The sequence below is a fragment of the Mustela erminea genome, chromosome 17, assembly GCF_009829155.1.
Source record: "Mustela erminea isolate mMusErm1 chromosome 17, mMusErm1.Pri, whole genome shotgun sequence".
Classification (NCBI taxonomy): Eukaryota; Metazoa; Chordata; class Mammalia; order Carnivora; family Mustelidae; genus Mustela; species Mustela erminea.
The window spans coordinates 16122466-16140235 of record NC_045630.1 but is presented as its reverse complement, the minus strand read 5'-3'; the positions used below and the strand labels follow the sequence as shown (position 1 = coordinate 16140235).

The 17770-nt window shown below is 58.6% G+C and overlaps 1 protein-coding gene across 1 annotated transcript in view; it reads right to left on the bottom strand.

Moving 5' to 3' along the window:
- Positions 1–4447: 4447 nt before the first annotated feature.
- QSOX1 (quiescin sulfhydryl oxidase 1) overlaps positions 4448–17770 on the bottom strand; it is a 33997-nt gene continuing 20674 nt past the window's right edge. Inside the window, exons 7-12 of the mRNA XM_032318672.1 lie at positions 16408–16542; positions 14223–14352; positions 12029–12151; positions 11096–11243; positions 7481–7660; positions 4448–5326 (exon numbers count right to left, since the gene is read on the bottom strand). Coding sequence (XP_032174563.1) covers positions 4566–5326; positions 7481–7660; positions 11096–11243; positions 12029–12151; positions 14223–14352; positions 16408–16542 — 1477 coding nt within the window. The 3' untranslated portion in view covers positions 4448–4565. The remainder of the gene's footprint in view (positions 5327–7480; positions 7661–11095; positions 11244–12028; positions 12152–14222; positions 14353–16407; positions 16543–17770) is intronic.

The following is a 17770-nucleotide window of genomic DNA, read 5'->3' as shown; positions in this document are numbered from 1 at the left end:
TTTGCCTTGCCAATTCTAGATTCTTTCCTTCCTGCCTGTGACCCAAGGCCAGCACGCGCATTCCCCCAGGCAGAGGTGAAGCCTGGAGAGAAGGGGCCAGGGAGGGGGAGCTGAGAGACGGGGCCACCAGCCACCCCCCTGGAGGCGCTCACGGGCGGGTGCTTTCTTCCAGATTTCTTCCAGAGCAGAGACCAAGGCTTGGACTGGGGTGGGAGGCCTGAGTGCAGTGAACGGAGTCGCTCCGGGAACTGGGATCCCGAGCACATGGGGCGACTCGCTATGGAAGAGCTTGCACTGCTGGGGCCCAGGCAGGAGGAAGGCTAAGCCGCAGGGCAGGAGGCAGAGAGGAATGAGAGCTGTTCTGCCTCCTGGGGTGAAGGGCCCCCCAGGACAGCAGAGGAAGCATGAAAGCAAGTGTGAGGGACGGTTGAGGCAAGGCTGGAAAAGCCAGGAGAAGCCTGGGCCCTGCGCTGTTGTTGGGGGACGCAGAGGCAGGCCCGAGGAGGAGGCAAGCCACGCACAGGGGACCGGGGCTGGCAATGAAATTGTTCTTCTTAGAGTTGGGTTGAGTTCTTCAAGCTGTGTAGGTGGGAATGGGGGGAGTCGTACCCACCTGCCTAAGCAGCAGCCTCTGCCCTCATAGGAGGCTGGCCCTGAAATGAGGTGATGGGGAAGGGGAGGGACATGAGGGAGAGGTCCTTGGGCTTGCGGTGGAGCCGGCTCGGGGAGGCGATCCTGGAGGGACTCAGGCAGTGCCCGGCGGTAGCAGAGGACCCCTGTGGGGTGAAGGGTGCGGGCGGTATAGAGAGCTTTTCCTTCTCACAGTCGTCCTGGGCTTCCAGGATGACACAGTTCATAAAAGCTGTGATTTCTGTTAGCTGGGAGTCCTTTCTGGAAGGTTCTGAAGGGACAAGCCCTTCACTGAGCTGACAAGAAATCAGCTGAAATCACTATCAGAGACCTTACCAGGCACCTTAGGGACCACGAAGCTTTGTCTGAGGCCTTCACCTTAGACGTGAGGAGGCCCAGACCCAAGAGATGAATGGTTCACCCAATGTCCAATGCATCTGGTTAGTGGCCAAACCGAAGGAATGAACCAGGTCTCCTCCTCCTTCTGCTGCTGGTGACTTTCTCCAGGGCCAAGACTGTGTGGGTTCCCTTGAGCCCATTCCTCACCCCCACACCCAGGGAATGATGTGCTGCCCCAGCCCCCTTCCCCTACCCTGTGCCAAGGCTGCCAGGCTGGAGGGGGGCCACCCACTGGGATCTCACCAGCCTAGAGGTGACTTCTGAGCAAAGCAGCCCCTGGGGCTTACGGTTCCCCCCCACCAACTTCCTGGCTTCTCATCCTTCAGGTCTCCGGAAAGCCCCCCCCCCCAGTCCCTCCTGCTGGTCCCACCTTCAGAGCACTTAGCACACTCTCTCTCCTTTCCTCCTCTAGCATGGAAGCCTCACTCCAGTGGGAACCTCTCTTCCCTGTCTCCCCAGCGTTAGCCCAGTGCAGCACCGAGAACACCCTTCTGTTTATTTAAAAAGATTTATTTTGAGTGAGAGAGCGAAAAAGAGAGAGAGAGAGAGAGAGAGAGAGAGCAAGCGGGGGGAGGGGCAGAGGGAGAGGAAGAGCGAATCCTCAAGCAGACACCCCCTGGGTCTCAAGTCCCTGAGATCATGACCTGAGCTGAAATCTACTGAGCCACCCAGGTGCCTCTTAAATTTTTTTTTAAATTTTATTTATTTACCTGAGATAGAGGGAGTGAGAGAGAGAGCACAAGTGGGCATAGAAGCAGAGGGAGGAGGAGAAGCAGGCTCTCCACTGGGCGGGGAGCCCGATGTGGGGCTCGATCCCAGGACCCTGGGATCATGACCTGAGCTGACGGCAGAGGCTTAACCCACTGAGCCACCCAGGTGCTCCTTAAAATTTCTTTTTTTTAACAAAATATTTTTTCTGCATTTTTATACTGAGAATTTCTTGTATTCACTATTTTTCTTTCTTGGACTTGGCACGTGCTTTCCCCTTGGCCTGTGATGCCTTTTTCCTCGCGATCACCCACTCATTTGTCAAAAGCCAGCTCAGCTGCCTCCGTCTTGAAGAAATCCTTCCTGAATGCTCAGTAGGGAGCATCCCAGACAGTGGGGGATTTCTCTGTCCGGCCACAGAACAAGGAGCCTTTGCTTTCCAGGGCTCCCCTGAGGACCCTCTCCTGCATGGGAGCTCTCCCAGGATGCGGAGAACCATCTAGAACAGTAAGCAGAGTTCCAGTCGCAGAAGCCTGGGCTCCCGGGATGGCAGACGGGTTGGAGGGAGGCGATGGGCTGGTGGGCAAGCCAGTTTACACCGCCGAGTGCGCCCTGGGGAAATCAAGGTGAAAGGCAGCAGCCCCACTAAGGAGGGGGCCTGCCCTTGTTTATCAGTCAGGGTGGCTGGGACAGCCCAAGAAAGCTTTGGCTGTGAAGAGACCCACACCCACTGCCAGGGCCCTACTAGGGCCTGCCTCACTGGAGCTGTAAGGGCCCTCTGTCCTTGACATTGTGTCAGGTCCCAGGTGGTAGAGGAGCTAGATGGGTGGTCTTGGCTCGGCACGCACTGGCCCTGGGACCTCTTTCTCCCTCTTGCAGGTCAAGGTCATCTTGCCCAGTGTGCCCTGTGAGCCTCCCAGCCAGGCCCCAGTGGGCAGGGGGAGAGGGGGCAGAGCCGGCTTAGGGGAATGGAGGGGACAGACGGAGGAGCGACGCGGAGAGGGAACCTGCAGGCAGACAAGAGGCCTGCGGAGAGGCTCCAGGCTGGACTATCCGGCTAAAGAGGTAGCACAGGGCTGACATAAGCAGGGCTGGCGGGGTGGGGGTGGGGGGTTGACCCCTGCCTGTGCTCCTCATCCCAGCTGCCCTGGCACAGGGAGCCTGCTTGGGATCCCACCTGCTCTACCCCGTGCGAAGGCCATCTGAGCTGAGTGAAGATGTCAAAGAGAAAACCCCAAATCGGATTGAGGCTCCTGCTCCCCCTTAATGAGGTTCATTATCAGCAGCTCTGAGCCTTGTAAAGCCTGCCAGGCCGGATTAGGGACAGGCTCTCCAGTCGGGTTGACTCCTCCCTGTGGAAAAGCTCTTGAAAACAAACCCAAACCGTCTCCTTCCTTGAGACGAGGGAGGGAGGCGTGGCTGTCACCGGCTGGGCAGGTGCAGAGGAAGGTTCCGGGAGCAGAACCGGAACTCCAGGGAGGCCGGGGGAACAGGAGGCAGCGGCAGTAGACCTCACCAAGCTCTGTCCCCTGGCACCCCTGGAGATGGAAGGGGCTTGGGGCCGGAGGGCCCCGGGGACCGTGGAGGAGGGCCAGGGCACCTTGTCCCCTGCAGGGCGGGAGCTCGTGAGCCAAGGGCCAGCACGTCCGGCTGGATTCCCACAGAGGCTGGATTCTGTGCATTCTGGACTCAAGGCCTCCAAACCGCAACTTAAAGAACACACCAGGGCTTGCTTTAACAAAAATAATTTATTCCACAACCTTCCCAAGCAGTGGGGCAGAGTGGGAATCAAGCATGTGTACGGAGCCACCTTCCCCGCTGACCCTTTGAACCTCTACACGACGGGAGGTGGACCTTCAGGAGAGAGGATACCCCCCCTTACTCCAGCGCCCTCCGCATTCAGAGACTAACATCTGTTTTGGAGGCCAAAATCAGAAGACAGCAGACCCAGCTCCAACAGGGATGGAGTCTGCTGGGAAGGAGCCAAAGCGCATTTGAAGCAACCGTCTTTTCCCTGAAGCGTCCCTCTGCCCTCATAGCTAAGCCCAGAGCCAAGGCACTAAAGACACCAGCACCCATCCCTAAGTCCCCCGCTAGCCCCTCTCAGGTCCCGCCAAGCTCACCACCCAGCCCCGGGGCCCTCACCCGTCCAAGTCCACACCAGCGCCAGCAGCGGAGGTCTGGGGAAGGACCCAGAAGGACCCTCCCTCCAGCCCTGACTCCAGGCCTCACCCAGGAGACCAGCAGGACTCTCAGAAGCTTCCAGACCGTCCCCTCCCCCCAACCCTGGAGATCCGAGGGGCTGGAGGACACACAGGCCACAGAGGGCCAGGGGCAGTCCTTCCTTCTCTGGCACCAAGGCCTCTTTGCATCTGGAAGGGAGCGGGATGGATGGAGCTCGGGAATACAGTGAGGAGTTTGGCTCTAGCCCACTAGGCTGGAAACTCTCCTCTGGAAGGGGAACCCGGGGATCTTTGGCCTTGGCTTGCCCCAGTTTTTAGGGCCAAGACCAGCTGGAGACACGGAAGCTTCAACGAGAACAAGGAGGGACTGCAAATAAGGTAAAAGAGAGGAATTTGGTGCTAAGCCTCCCAACCCCTCTGCCCAACACTGCCCTCCCCTACGCTGTCAGATGCACACAAGCCCTATGCATGCTTTCATGTCTAAGGAACATTCCTTCCCAGAAGGCCCCAGGAGGTCCACTGGAGCAACTGGTTTCTCTGGATTTCCCTGGACAAGGAACACGGGGAGAGGGGAGAGGGGCAGGGGGCTGGGAGAGCACCACAAGTGGCGGCTCCCGGCCCTGCCCCTTCCCCAAGTTGAATGGTTCAGGCTGCGGGGTGGCCAACATGGCCCTTCAGCGCCCTCATCCTGGCCCGGAAGTAGGTGTAGACGGCCAGGAGGCCCATGAAAGACAGGGAGTAGAGCCCCACACAGAGGCTGATGTCCAGGTGGGAGAAGTTCCCCTCCAGCACCTGCAGCCACTGGCCCTGGCCCCGCATGGGCCCCGCCTCTGGCTCCCCCTCGGGGATGCTGGCCAGCTGCTTGGAGCTGCGGCCCACTCGCCGCAGCTCCGAAGGGGCTCTGGGTTGGCTCTTCTCGGCCAGGAACTCCTCCAGCAGCGTGGCTCCAGTGTCTCGCCTGCTCATGTGCTGCCGCCCCTCGGGCTGCTCCGCCTCATCCCTCTGAAGCTCGGCTACGTGCTCGGGGGACCCCTGCTCTGGCTTGGCCGTGGTAGCCCCGAAGCCAATGAGCACATCCTGGGGCTGACTCGCCCCGAGTCTCTCTACGACAATATCAGGAACAGCACTTCCGGGGGACTCTGTCCCCAGGCCCACCACCATTGCCGCCTTCGCAGGACTCAGAGTGACATTTCTGGCTGCCATCCTCTGGGCAACCATCCGGGGGCCCGGCCGAGAGGAATGCGTGTCCAGGACCACATTGCTGGGCGAGAAGTGGGTCTTGAGAAATCGCAGAGTATTGTTCAGATCCCACACAGCCGTCCCCCGGAGTTCGTTGTGGCAGGCAGCACAGAGCTCACGGGGTGGCCACTGCACCTTGGGGAAGTGGGGGTCCTCGCTGGCGGCCCCTGGGGAGGGAAACACACATGGAGGGGCGGTGAGCCCTCAGCCCACCTCGGAGCCCAGACCCCATTCCTCCCTCAGAACGCTCGCTTTCTCATCAGCTAGAAGGGTGTCCCACTGCCCTTGGAAATGATGTGTGGGCGAGAAGCCCTGTAAAACCTAGCCCAGAGGGGCACCTGGGTGGCTCAGTGGGTTAAGCCTCTGCCTTCGGCTCAGGTCATGATCCCAGGGTCCTGGGATCAAGCCCCTCATCGGGCTCTCTGCTGAGCAGGGAGACTGCTTCCTCCTGTCTCTCTCTCTGACTGCCTCTCTGCCTACTTGTGATCTCTCTCTCTGACAAATAAATGAATAAAATCTTAAAAAAACAAAAACAAAACCAAAAACAAAAAACCTAGCCCAGGGCCCGTGGAGCCCAACAGCAGTGCTGGGGCCGCTCTGACCAGAGGACTCCTACCCCGCAGCCACCATAGCCTCCTAGGGACGGACAGCGGCTCCCTGCTGCCACTTCCTTACTTTTGTAACTAAGGGGAAAATGTGTGTGTGTGTGTGTGTGTGTGTGTGTTTTGAAGATTTTATTTACTTCACAGAGAGAGAGTGAGCGAGCACCAGAATGGGGAGCTGCAGAGGGAGAAGCAGACTCCCTGCTGAGCAGGAAGCCAGACGCCGGACTTGATTCCCGGACTACCCTGAGATCATGACCCAAGCTGAAGGTAAACACTTAACCAACTGAGCCACCCAGGTGCCCCGGAAAATGTTTTAAAACAAGACTTTGTGGCACATGGTCATTCCACAGGTGTTCTCCTTTATGCCACAGCAGCTCTGGGGCGGGGGGGGGGGGGAGTCAGTGGGATTTCCTGCTGGGGGGGGGCGAGAGGGACTTCCAAGGGGGAGCATAGGGGTGCCTGGGGGGCCTGGGTGGGGAGGAGGGCACTTGGGAGAGTCAGGAAGTTACCGACGGCTGACAGAGCGGGCAGAGTCTCCAGCGGAGCTGCCGCTAGCTCCCGCCCAGGGTCACCCGGGCACAGCCACCAGCCCAGCTCTCTTGGAGGAGGCACCTCTCCTACAGGATTTCACAAGGGCAGAAAAAGGTGCTGGCCAGAATGAAGTCGTGGCAAGTGAAGTCAAAGCCCGAATGGTTATTTTGGGGTGGGGACATCGAGTAGATTCCAAGGGTATCATGAGAAGCAGTAGTGACCACCTCTCCCTAGTGTGATCTGGAAGGACCCCACTGCAGAGGTCAGGCTTCTGGCTTCTTTGGGGCCCCTCTAGGAGAAGCCCCAGATCGAGCCTCCAGCAGCAGCTGGGTCCCCGGGGAAGCAGGGAGCCTGCCGAGGTCACAAGGCTGGAGGGTCAAAGGGAGCATGTGGCGGAGGGGGGTGGCAGGGAGGGAAGGGGTGAGAAGAGAGACAGGCTCCCGGCTTCCTTTCAAAGCCCACCAGGAGGCCCTAGGAGACAGCAGCCTGAACTGCCACCTGCTCCATTCAGCTCCTTTAACCTCCTACGGCTGGGCGGGAGGGGGTCAGTCGGCCACATGCTCTCCCCTCTCCCCGCAGATAAGCCTGGGCTCCCGGCTACAGATGGCCCCTCCCCACCCGCTTCTTGTCACTCTGGAGTCTGATGCTTCTGCCTGTTGGACACATCAGACTCCTGTGCCTGGGGAACAGAAAACACCGGAAGTGGGGACCCTCAGAAAACAAGGCCTCCCCCTATGGGAACTGGTCCATTTTTCCGAGGCAGGATGGGTCTTTCCTCTCCAGCACATTTCATTGCTAGACCCTTTCTAGTGGGTGGAAAAGCCCAGCTCTCTCCTCCTGATGGTGTGAGTAAGGAAGGAGACAACAGGCGGAGGAAGAGAGGGACCCCGCGAGTTCCAAGAAAGGGGCTCTGGTGCAGGGGAACGAGGGAGCAGTGGCACTGGAAGACCACAGTCCTAGAGTGTCAAAGCGTCAACTTCCTCACCTGGAAAATGGGTCCAAGACACTGCCCTACCTCAGCAGCGCAGGCAGAGCATGCGGAAGGGCTCTGTGCACAGTGAAACACGGGCTGTTACCTCAGGAGCAATGAGTGTCCCGCCTCCTACCTTTGGTCCAGGTCCCCAAGCCCCCTACCTCCCTCTCCCTCTGTGGGTGACTCTGGCCTTGGAGGGGTCCCTTCCTTACCGGCGAGGCGATTGTTGACCTTGTTGTGGCTGGACCAGAGCCAGAGCACGGCGCTGTTCAGACTCTCCACCCGGTGCATGGAGGCGGCTGCCATCTGCTCGAAGTGGTTGGCGCAGTCTCGGCAGCCGAAGAAGAAGCGCACGTAGCTGCGGATGGCCTCGAGGACCTCCTGGGCCTTGGCTGCGGGCAGGAGAGGGCTGTGCCTGTCACGGGGGCTCACGGGCCGCCTGTGCCCGCCAGCCCCACCACTGCGCCTGCCGCGGGCCCACCTTCTGAGGAAGGGCCCGCGGAGAATCTCCTTGCACACCCGGCCGCCTTCCAGGCGTCACTTTAGAGTTGACCCCATCACCTCCCAAAGTCCTAAATCCGTTTCCTTTCTCTGCCACTCGTCCTGGTCCCTGTCACCAACCGATACTCGGGATAAAACCCAAACTCACCAGAAGGACACTGAGGCTCCTGGAGAGCCGTCTGGAGCACCCGCCCCCGCACCCCTCCTGCGCCCAGCCCACTTTAGGCTTCCTGTTCCCTCAGGCACTGCCTCAGGGGTCCCCCTGGATCCGGCTCGGCACATCCCCCGCTTTGTCTCCATCTCCCCTTGTCTCCCACTCTCTCCCATGGGGCCCCCGGCTTGGCGTCAGCACGCACCTTTGAATACTCCCCTCACCTCCTTGCCCTGACCCTGGGCTCCCCGAAACATGTGTCTCTTAAACCCTTTTGTCTTCCACACGCCTTATTCGTCAGGCCAGGGGTGGCAGCAGGACCCTCCCTGCAGTGGGCTGCTGTCCAACTGTCCTGTTGCGGGACCCCAGCCCCTCAAAACCAAACTCACGGTCCCACACCTCCCACCCCCTGATTCTCTGGGACTCCCCGCCCCGCTCCGTGTCCTGCTCATGGCCACTCCCCACCACATCACTCCTGGTGACGTGAGCAGCCCCAAAGGCCAGGCCTCACCTCCCACCTCCCGGGCCTCCTCAGTGCTGCCTTCTCCCGGCCCAGCCGCCACGGCCCCGCAGCTATCTCCCCTACCCCCACCCTGTGCTCTGGAACCTCACCCCTTCTGGCTTCCTCAGGACTTCACCGCTGTACACATATATTCTTTTGTTGGCACGTCATTGATTTCTCCCTTAACAGGACCAGTAAAGACAACTGCAATGAAGACATCCCCTCTCTGACCCCAGAGCCTGCCCCGTTATCTCCAATTTCTGGCCTCTTAGTCTCTCTTCACCCCTTCCAGCCAGGCCCTTCTCGCTGCTGCCCCACCGCAACCACACCTGCCAGAGAGCTCCGGGCCTGGCAGCCACCACCCCCCTCCCCGCCCCACCGCAGGACTGTGGCCCCCGCCCGGCCACCTACACCTCCTTCTTCCGACATGGTATTCGGAAATTGCAGTAGCTGCTCCTTCTCCGCCCCCTTCGCTGGCTCCTGCTCCTCGGCAGGGCCCCAGAGGCTGCATACCACAGAGCCCAGGCCTCCGCGCCATCCTCTGCCTGCCTGGTCCTGAGGCTTTGCCTATCACCCCCCATGCTACCGCCCGCAAGGTTGGGCCCGGACTCACCCGTGTACGACTCCGTTCACACAGCTAGCGGGCACAGACCACGGAGTCCCCCACTGTCTACGCCCTCCCATCTCTCAGCTCATAGAACCATTGTCCACCAGCTGCTCAGGCCCAACGGCTCTGGGGTCCATGCTGGGTCGTGGCTCCTGCATATGCTCTCTGTCCAGTCGGCCACGGCTCCTCCAGCACCACTTTCAAACACTCCCAAATCTGACCACTTCCTCTACACACCACCTACCGCTCTGGCCTCGGCTGCTACCGCCTCTCCGGGGTGCGTTCCACCCCTGCCAGGGGCAGCCCGCCCTCCAGCCAGCGGTCTCTCTAAGCACCCGTCCAGAGGCATCTCACGGCGCTGACCGGGAAATCCCAACCACTCCTCCGCTGAGACCGCCAGGCCTGCACCCCCCCAACCTCCCCCACACTGGGCTCTGCCACTGGCTTCCTTTTGGGGCTGCAAACACACCAGATTTGTTCTTGGCACCTGCTACTCCTTGGCCTGTGTCACGGGCCATACTGTGTCCACCCACACTCATACGTCGCGCATGTCAGAAAGTGACTGTATTTGGACAAAGAGTCTAAAGAAACAATTAAGGTCAAATGAGGTCACGAGGGTGGGCTCTAAGCCACAAGACCGGTGTCCTTATAAGAAGAGGCAACCTGGACACGGCACACACCCAGTGAAGACCCCATGAACGCTCAGGGAGGAGACGGCCGTCTACAAGCCAAGGAGAGGTCCCGGCAGATACCGACCCTCCTGGCACTGGACCGCCAGCCTCAGGAACTGGGAGAAAATAAGTTTCTCTTGGGAAAGCACCCCCGTGTGTAGCACTTTGTCGGGGCAGCCTGGAAACCTCTCTTCCAGCCGGGGGTCTGCGCAGGGCCACCTCCTCAGGGAAGCCTCCCAGAGCCATGAGGCCCCCCTCCTTCTTCCCTCCTCCAGCCCCCTAGTGCGTCTTCTTCAGGACACTCATCACCTACCCAGATGAGGTACCTGTAAGGTTACTGCTTGTCTCTGGCCCCTGCAATGCTGTCCCCTGAGGCAGGGACTTCCTGGCTTGTGCACCACGGGACCCAACCCCGGGGCTGACGGACTGGTCCTCTAATCCCCTCTGCTTCTACTGGGATGCTCTCCCTCCTCCCTCGCTCAGCTCCTGCTCCTCCATCCGCTCCAGCTCACCTCCCCCTGCCCCTCCTCACTGCACGAAGCCTTCCTCCCACTCCCTGCACGGCCCCTCCCCGGCTCAGAGCCTTGGCCCGCTGCACAGCAGCTCTCTGCCCCCTGCCCCTTGCCCCCAGAGAGCGGGGTGCTTTCTGGCTCACCGACACCTCCTCCAGGCTGACCCCGGTGATCTAACCCTTAGTCAGTGGGGACTGAACTGGACGCCTACCCTTTGGTCGTGAGGTAAAGGTATGAGGCAGAGTGAGTGGCAGAGGGCAGCCAGATGGTTTGAGGAGGGAATAGGGCACAAGGGGCAATGTGTTTCCCCAGCCTTTCTTAGAAAACGATTTTTCAGGGGCATTTGGGTAGCTCAGTTGGTTAAGTATCCAACTTGATTTCATCTCAGGGTTGTGAGACAGAGACCCCATTCAGCTCCGTCTGCTTAAGGTTCTCTCTCTCCCTCTCCTCTGACCCTCCCACTCCCCAGCTTGCAAATTCCCTCTCTAAAAAAAAAAAAAAAAAGAATGATTTTTTCCGTGGGAAACAAAAAAAAAATTGTTCAACGTATGTAGTATCAGCCATGTAGACAGAAACAGACAAAATTCCTAGTTTTATAGGAGTATAAAAAATAGAACCACAAATTTATCACCAAGTTCTAGAAACAAAGCAAGCTTATGGCTCCAAGAAAGCCAGAAAGACTCTTACACCCCCGAGCTTGCACAGGGTGCCACCCTGGGGCTGGGGACAGTATGGGTGGCTGCTCCCGGTCCTCCCCGTCCCCGGTCTGGGCTGAGCACTCGTGGTCAGCTGCAAATGCAGAATCAGCTACCTCTGGGCCTGCGACATGAAGCCTGTGGAGGGCCGGGCCGGGCCGGGCAGGGGGCACAGGCCTTGGGCTCACCTGTCTCTTGTGAGTGGTCGAAATTGTGCCGAGCTGCTTGCACCGTCAGGAAATGGAAGAGGATCCACAGGGAGCAGGGAAAGCCCCGGAAATGTGGCTCACTCCCCTGGCAGCCAACCCAGTTCACCTTCTCGGCGATGACAGTGCCCTGAGAACACACACGTGCCCGAGAGCGTATATGGGGAAGAAAGAGAATGGGATGGGCGGTGAGAGGGAAGAAGCTTCCGGGAGACTCGAAGGTCAGCACACAGCCCTGAGACGAATGAAGTCCCTCCCCAATTCACCACTGGGAAGGTGGCACCTCCCTTCCACCGGCTACGCCCATCAAAGGAGCAGCAGATTTTGAAAAGCTGTGACACAGACTGAGTCACACCCCTATTCTAGCCTCAACTTCCCCATCTGTAAAATGAGGGGTTTGGCCTCTGAGGCCCCTTCGAGCTTTGGCATCCAACACACTTGTACAGCGGGGCGTCTCTGCTGGCTGCACTGGGCCAGCTCTGCACAGAGCGGAAGCACAGGAGCCCGGACAGGTGCCTCCAGAGAGGGCCAGACGGGCCTTGTGAGGGGCCCGATGTGGCTGCTGGCAGCTCCAGCGACAAACTTGCTCACACTCGGTCTTAAATCCCGGCCCAACCACCTGCGGGCTTGATGATCTTAGAGAGTTACTTAACCTCTCTTAACCTCAGCTTCTCCATCTGCTAAATGGGGATAAGAGCTACCTTCCGCCCATGCTGGGAAGATGAGATGAGATGTGCATGCAGACGGCTCAGTAAGTAGCGGTTTATTCATTACTGCTGGAAGGGCCCATCCGCGATCCTGGACCCCTTCCGGAATGCAAGTGGGCAAAGGAGGGCAGAGGCCACAGGGTTAACCCCTTCTACCCCCACAGTCACTGAGGACAGGGAGAAGGTCTTCAGTTGCCCCCAGACTCACCTCCTTCCGGTTGTCCAGGGCAGCTTTAAAGAAACCGTAGGGGATTTTCTTTCTCTGCTGCCTCTTGAGCCAGTCATTTATGGAATGCAGGAAGTTCTGGACTAAGGGCTGGCCGGGGAAGTGCTGTGGGAGGCATAAAGAGAAGCTGGGGCGGGAAAAGCAATTCCCAGAGCTCCGCGGTCCCACAGAGGGGAGGGGGTTACACAGAGGTGAGGAGGCGCAGTTTCCTGAAATGCTCCTAAGCCACGAGGAAAACATTCTTCCTCAGACACAAATGCGGTTCTTCGTTACCTTTGCTCTGGGGCACCTGGCCAGGTGAGGGAAGGCGAGGGGAGAGGACAGAGCTCTAAGTGAGGCTCTAAGTGAGGCTCAGCCCTCAGGCCTCCCTCTCTCCAGGCTGACCCTGACCGCACACTGCCCCTGGGAGGAACCTGAGCACCTGGGAACCTGGGCCACGGGGTCCTCTCTGTGGGCCATCTTCTGACAGACCAGCTGACTGCCTGCCGGGCGAGGCTGGCCAACAGCCTTTCATCTGTATTCCATGGGCTGCTGGTGGGGACAAGGCGGCCCGGGGGCTTATAGCCAAGGTCCAGACCTTGCTGGTAACTCCCAAGAGTCTCCGAGGAACATGAAAAGCTACTCTGACAATAAGTCAACTGAAATCTGATTAGTATCAGCACTTTAAAACCACAAGGACTCCAGGGAGGAGGACAGATGTGCGTGCGTGCACACACACACAACACACACCCACGGGCGGGGGAGGGGGCAGGAGAAGGGACGGACACCGGCAGAGCGGGTCAGATAAAAAACCACCAAGACACAGGTCAGGAGGACAAAGACACCGAGAAACTTGTGGAAGAAAAAGAGCAGAGAACGATCGTGAAACAGAAAAGCCTGCCAGTGGATCCGGTCCCCGGAGGAAGCCATTACAGATTCCCATCAAACCTCCAGGGCTGGCCACTGGCCCTGAGGGAGAAGGGGGTAGAAGAATCTGGTCTCTGACACGCTCCCGCTCCGGCCTCTGGGCTCTCAACATGAATTTACAGCTTCAAGTCAGCGTTTCTCACTGACCTTCGCCCATCATCCTGACTTGGACCCTTCCTCCTCCTCAGGCCCCGGTGTCAGGAGGAAGGATGAATTAGGGGCTCTGGACTTCAGGGAGTCACCATCTGCCTCGAGCAAGAAACGCTGGTGACCGCACGCCACCCAGTGGCCAGTCATTCCAGCTGCTTCTAGGAGAGAGCAGGGACCTGGGGGAGGGACCAAAGGCTCTGGCCTCAGGCTGTACCAGCGCCACACAGAGGAGCCAGATGGGCCTGAAGGCCAGGACAGGGGTGAGGCTGGCAGGCAGTTCCTGCTGGGGAGGCACAGATCACCCCCAGAGGTAGCCCCAGCTGCCCGCAGACCTGGCATCCGGGGACCAAGGGTGGCTGTGTCAGCAGTCAGCCTGCAAAGGGGACCGGAGCCCACATCTGACTCAGCGGTCCTCCACAGCCCGGAGCCTGGGGTTTTAAGTAGGGCAGCACTAACCAGGGATCTGGAAGCAGACAGAAGGATGTGGGGAGGGGGGAGGAGACAGGTGCCGAAGGAAGGGGGCCTGCATCTCACCTTCACGGAGCAGAGCAAGCTGTGTGGCAAAGAAAGGACCACGGGCTCTGGGGCCAGAGATCTCAGCCCAGGTCCTCCCGACACCTCCTCACTGGCAGGCATGAGGCAAGTCCCCTGAACACCCTGGGGCTCTGAAATGGGACTAACACTTGCCATTGTGCAAAGGCAAGAGGATTAAATGCCTGACACACAGCAGATCCCCGACAGGCAGGAGCTACACTGCAGAGAGTAGCCATGTTGGCTGGAAACCACAGAGGAACAAGGAAGGGGTGGCCAAGGAGCCGGTCACACTATGACCAGTGACTGGGAAGGAAGAGAGGAGATGCAGAAAAGCCTCTTTCCTTCCCTGTGGCATCCGCGGGTCCCGCTTCCCCAGGGACCGCGGCCTCACTCCATGCTCCGACTACAGTGGGGGACCCAGGCAGAATCCGCGGGGAACATCCCGGGGCATCCGGCCCTACCCTACTCAGCCAGTAGCCTGGGGCAGCAGCCCGCAGTGGACCAGGACCGCTGTGGGTTCAGGTGTCCAGCCAGATCAGGAGCTCCCAAGGGAGGTGCAGACAAGGGAGGCTGGGGCCCTGCTCACCTGGGCCAGCACGGCCACAAACTTTTTCAGGGCCACCAGGCGCTGCCCCTCCAGCACAGAGAACTTGCCCACTTCCACCCGCAGGATGTAGTGCAGCGCGGATTCCAGGTCAGCCATGTAGATCTTGGAGCTGAGGACCCAGAAGGCGGTGGAGAGAGAGAGAGAGAGAGGGGTGTTAACCACAGGCTGGCGGCTGGGGATGAGCACCCAGGGCTACAGGGAGGGAAGGGGAGCGCCACTGCCGATGGTCACAGAGTCCTATAAGTTAGCACTGGGCTCTGCCACTAACCAGCTCTGTGACCTTGAGTATATTACTTAATCTCTCTGAGCCACAGTCCCTCATTTACTATAACAGATTTACTATAACAATAAATTGCTCACGGGAAGGCTGCTGAGAGGAATAAGAGCAGAAAGGCAAGCCACTCAGCAGCTCCTGGCACGAAGTAGGGGTCCCCTCCATAGGCTCAGGGCCAGCCCCTCCTGGGACTCACTGAAGGTGCTTTTAATCAGGTGGCTGGTGGAAGGCTGAGTTTTGCTCCCTGTTCTGAACAAAGGCCCCTAGGGACAGACAGAACAATGGGTGCACCCAAACAATGTGGCTCTGGAAAGCTGGGCCCTCTTGGAAAGACCAAGGCTCCGGCTGCCCTCCGAGGCAGGGCATGGTGAGGGCTGAGGGTTAGGAGGGCAACTGGCATATCTTTATTTGGGGGCTCATGTCCTCACAGCTGCCAGGCCTTGGGTAGTGGGTGAGGCTCCTGGTCACACCTCTTGGGCCATCCCAGCCCCGGGGGAAAGGCTGCAGGCTCCAAGCTGGCTGCCTCACCCCGCACCCATCCTGCTGGCTCGGGGTCTGCGCTCGGGCTTCTGTAAGAAAGGGCTCGGCACGGTGGCTGCTTCTCTACCCCTGCCTCCTGAGGCCTGGGTTCTGGCCTCAGTTCTGGGAGGCAACTCAGTCCACTTTCTGGGCCTCAGAGACCCCACCTGTAAAGTGAACTGGTTACTCCAGCCGCACCTACCTCCTAACGCTGCAGGGAGCCAGCAGGGTCACTCAAGGGGTCAGCACTGTAAACCCCTGTGCTCTACCCTCCGGGCAAAGGGCCCTCTCTAGGCCCCACCGGGGTGTCCTGGGTTGGTACCTCTCCATTCTTGCGGTCTGCCTCAAGACGTGGCCCCTGACTTATGGGATAAGGTATGGAAGGTGCCCAGCACAGCATTCGGCACCCGAGGCCCGTAAGCGTCCGCTGTTATAATTCGAATGACGGGAATCCTCATCTGTGAATGACCATGAGGACAGTTCCCATGTCTAGGTCTCTGTTTCCTTCTTACCCAATTTACTAAACATCTCACTTCCTACCCTGCAAGTCCTTCATGTTGGGATGCAAACCCTCTGGAAATCAGTTGACCTCTCCCTCAGTTCTCTTGTACAGTCTCCTTGTGGAGGCCACCTTCCCGATGCAGCTCTGGGCTGCCCGGTCAGCCATTTCTCCTTGGCATACCGCCGGGTACCAGCTTAAGAGGCTTAGAGCCCCATCTCCTGCCCAACGAGCAGGAATTCTACTGCAAGGGCAGAGCCAAGCGGCCTTGGAGAGAAAAGCGGCTTCCTCATGGTTATGTCTGTGCACAAAGATACAGGCTAGCCCAGAAGGTAGTGAGCTCTCCAGCACCGGAGGCATTCAGATGAGGTCAGTGACTTCCTGGAAGGGGCTGTAAACTCTGGGGGAAGGGACTGCATATCTGCGTGTGTCTGAATTACAGTGCCTAGTGGGTAGCAGGTACTCAAACAAGTCTGCAGAAGAGATGGCTGCTCGGGTGGGAAGTTGGTCAGAAGGCCACAGGGTATCCCTCCAAGCTGATCCCACTTGCTCTTGAATCGTGTTAAGTTTAAGGAATGTGGGCTTTGGAAAGTGTTCACTCCATCACTTACACAAGCAAGTGCTGTCTGGCACCTCCCACAGTCAGTAGACATGGGGCTGGCCCCTGGGTGCCTGCGGCTGATCCCAACAGCTATGACTCTTCTGTGTGTGGTCAGCAGCCAGGAGAGCCCAAAGGCCAAGGCCAGCCTTCAGGAGGTCTGGGATTGGAAAGGCATGTGCTAAGCTCAAGACAGGGACCAGAGTGTGGTATGGAGGCCGGGGCTCTGGGATAGGAGGTGAGGCTCTGGGGAGGCAAGGGGGCGTGGCCTTACCGATCAGCGACTTTCCACACAGTGGGAGCTATTGTGTGAGCAGTGGTTGGCACAACCTTGGTGGGGACAGGCTCCCGGGGGGCCCTGGAGAACCTCTTCAAGTAAGTGGTGTAGAAGGACCTGGATTCCGCAAACCTGTGAGGGAAGAAACCAGAGGAGAGGCAGTGGATATGGAGAAAGAGACCCCAGGACAAAATCATGTCAGGAGAGGAGGCAGGTGGCTCAGCTGACAGAAGTGTTTATTTTTTTAATTTATTTTTTAAAGAGGAGGAGCAGAGGGAGAAGGAGAGAATCTCCAGCAGACTCTGTGCTGAGTGTGGAGCCCGACATGGGGCTCGATCCCATGACCCTGAGATCACGACCTGAGCCAAAACCAAGAGTCGGATGCTTCACCAACTGCGCCACCCAGGCGCCCGTTGACAGAAATGTTTATTAAGAAATATTTGAATCTGGGGCACCTGGGTGGCTCAGTCATTAAGCATCTGCCTTCTGCTTGGGTCTTGATCCCAGGGTCTTGGGATCAAGCCCCACATCGGGCCCCCTGCTCAGAGGGGAGCCTGCTTCTCCCTCTCCCACTTCCCCTCTTGTGTTCTCTCTCTTGCTATCTCTCTCTGTCAAATAAATAAAATATTAAAAAAAAAAAAAAAAGAAATACGTGAATCTGGTTACATCTCATCCTCAGTGAGGTCAAACCAAGGCGCTCAGGCCTCACTTTAGCCTTTCCATCCACCACTCATGCTGTGGAAAGGCTCTCCGACACCATCTGAGGCCCAAGCCCCATCTGGAAAAGCGTCAGGTCTGAGAATTCCTCAGCCTGCCCTGGAGCAGCTGTGGGACGGAGCTACTTCTGCCCATGGACGGGATGCCTGGGTCTGACTACCTTTGCCGGAGACCAAAGGAGGCTGCCCACTCAGGAGCTTGCTTTGAGGTACCAGAGGTGGCCCAACTCCCCAAGGAAATCAAGGGGGTTTGATACCTGATTTTTTAATAAAAACAGGTAGTAATAACAACAACGCTAAATTCTCCAATCCTTGTACAATCCTTTTGATTTCTTTCTCTCTTCTGACAGAGTCCTCAGGGCAGGCGACACCTCCTGGTCACGGCCGCCTGGAGGGAAAGTGTGAAGACCAGCAGCCACATGACGGGACGCCCCGGGGGAGCTGGCACCGGGAAGCACCGCTTTCCACTCCGCTGTCCCAGCCCGATGTTTATCGCCGAGCAGATGGCTCAGGAGCAGCGTCGTCACAAACAATTTTCCCCTCCACCAGCTCCAAGTGAGGAGACAATGCCTCCTCTCCCCACCAGGACTGGCACTGTCTGTCCCTCCCTGTCCCTCTGCAGCCCACGCTCCCCTCCCCCGGCG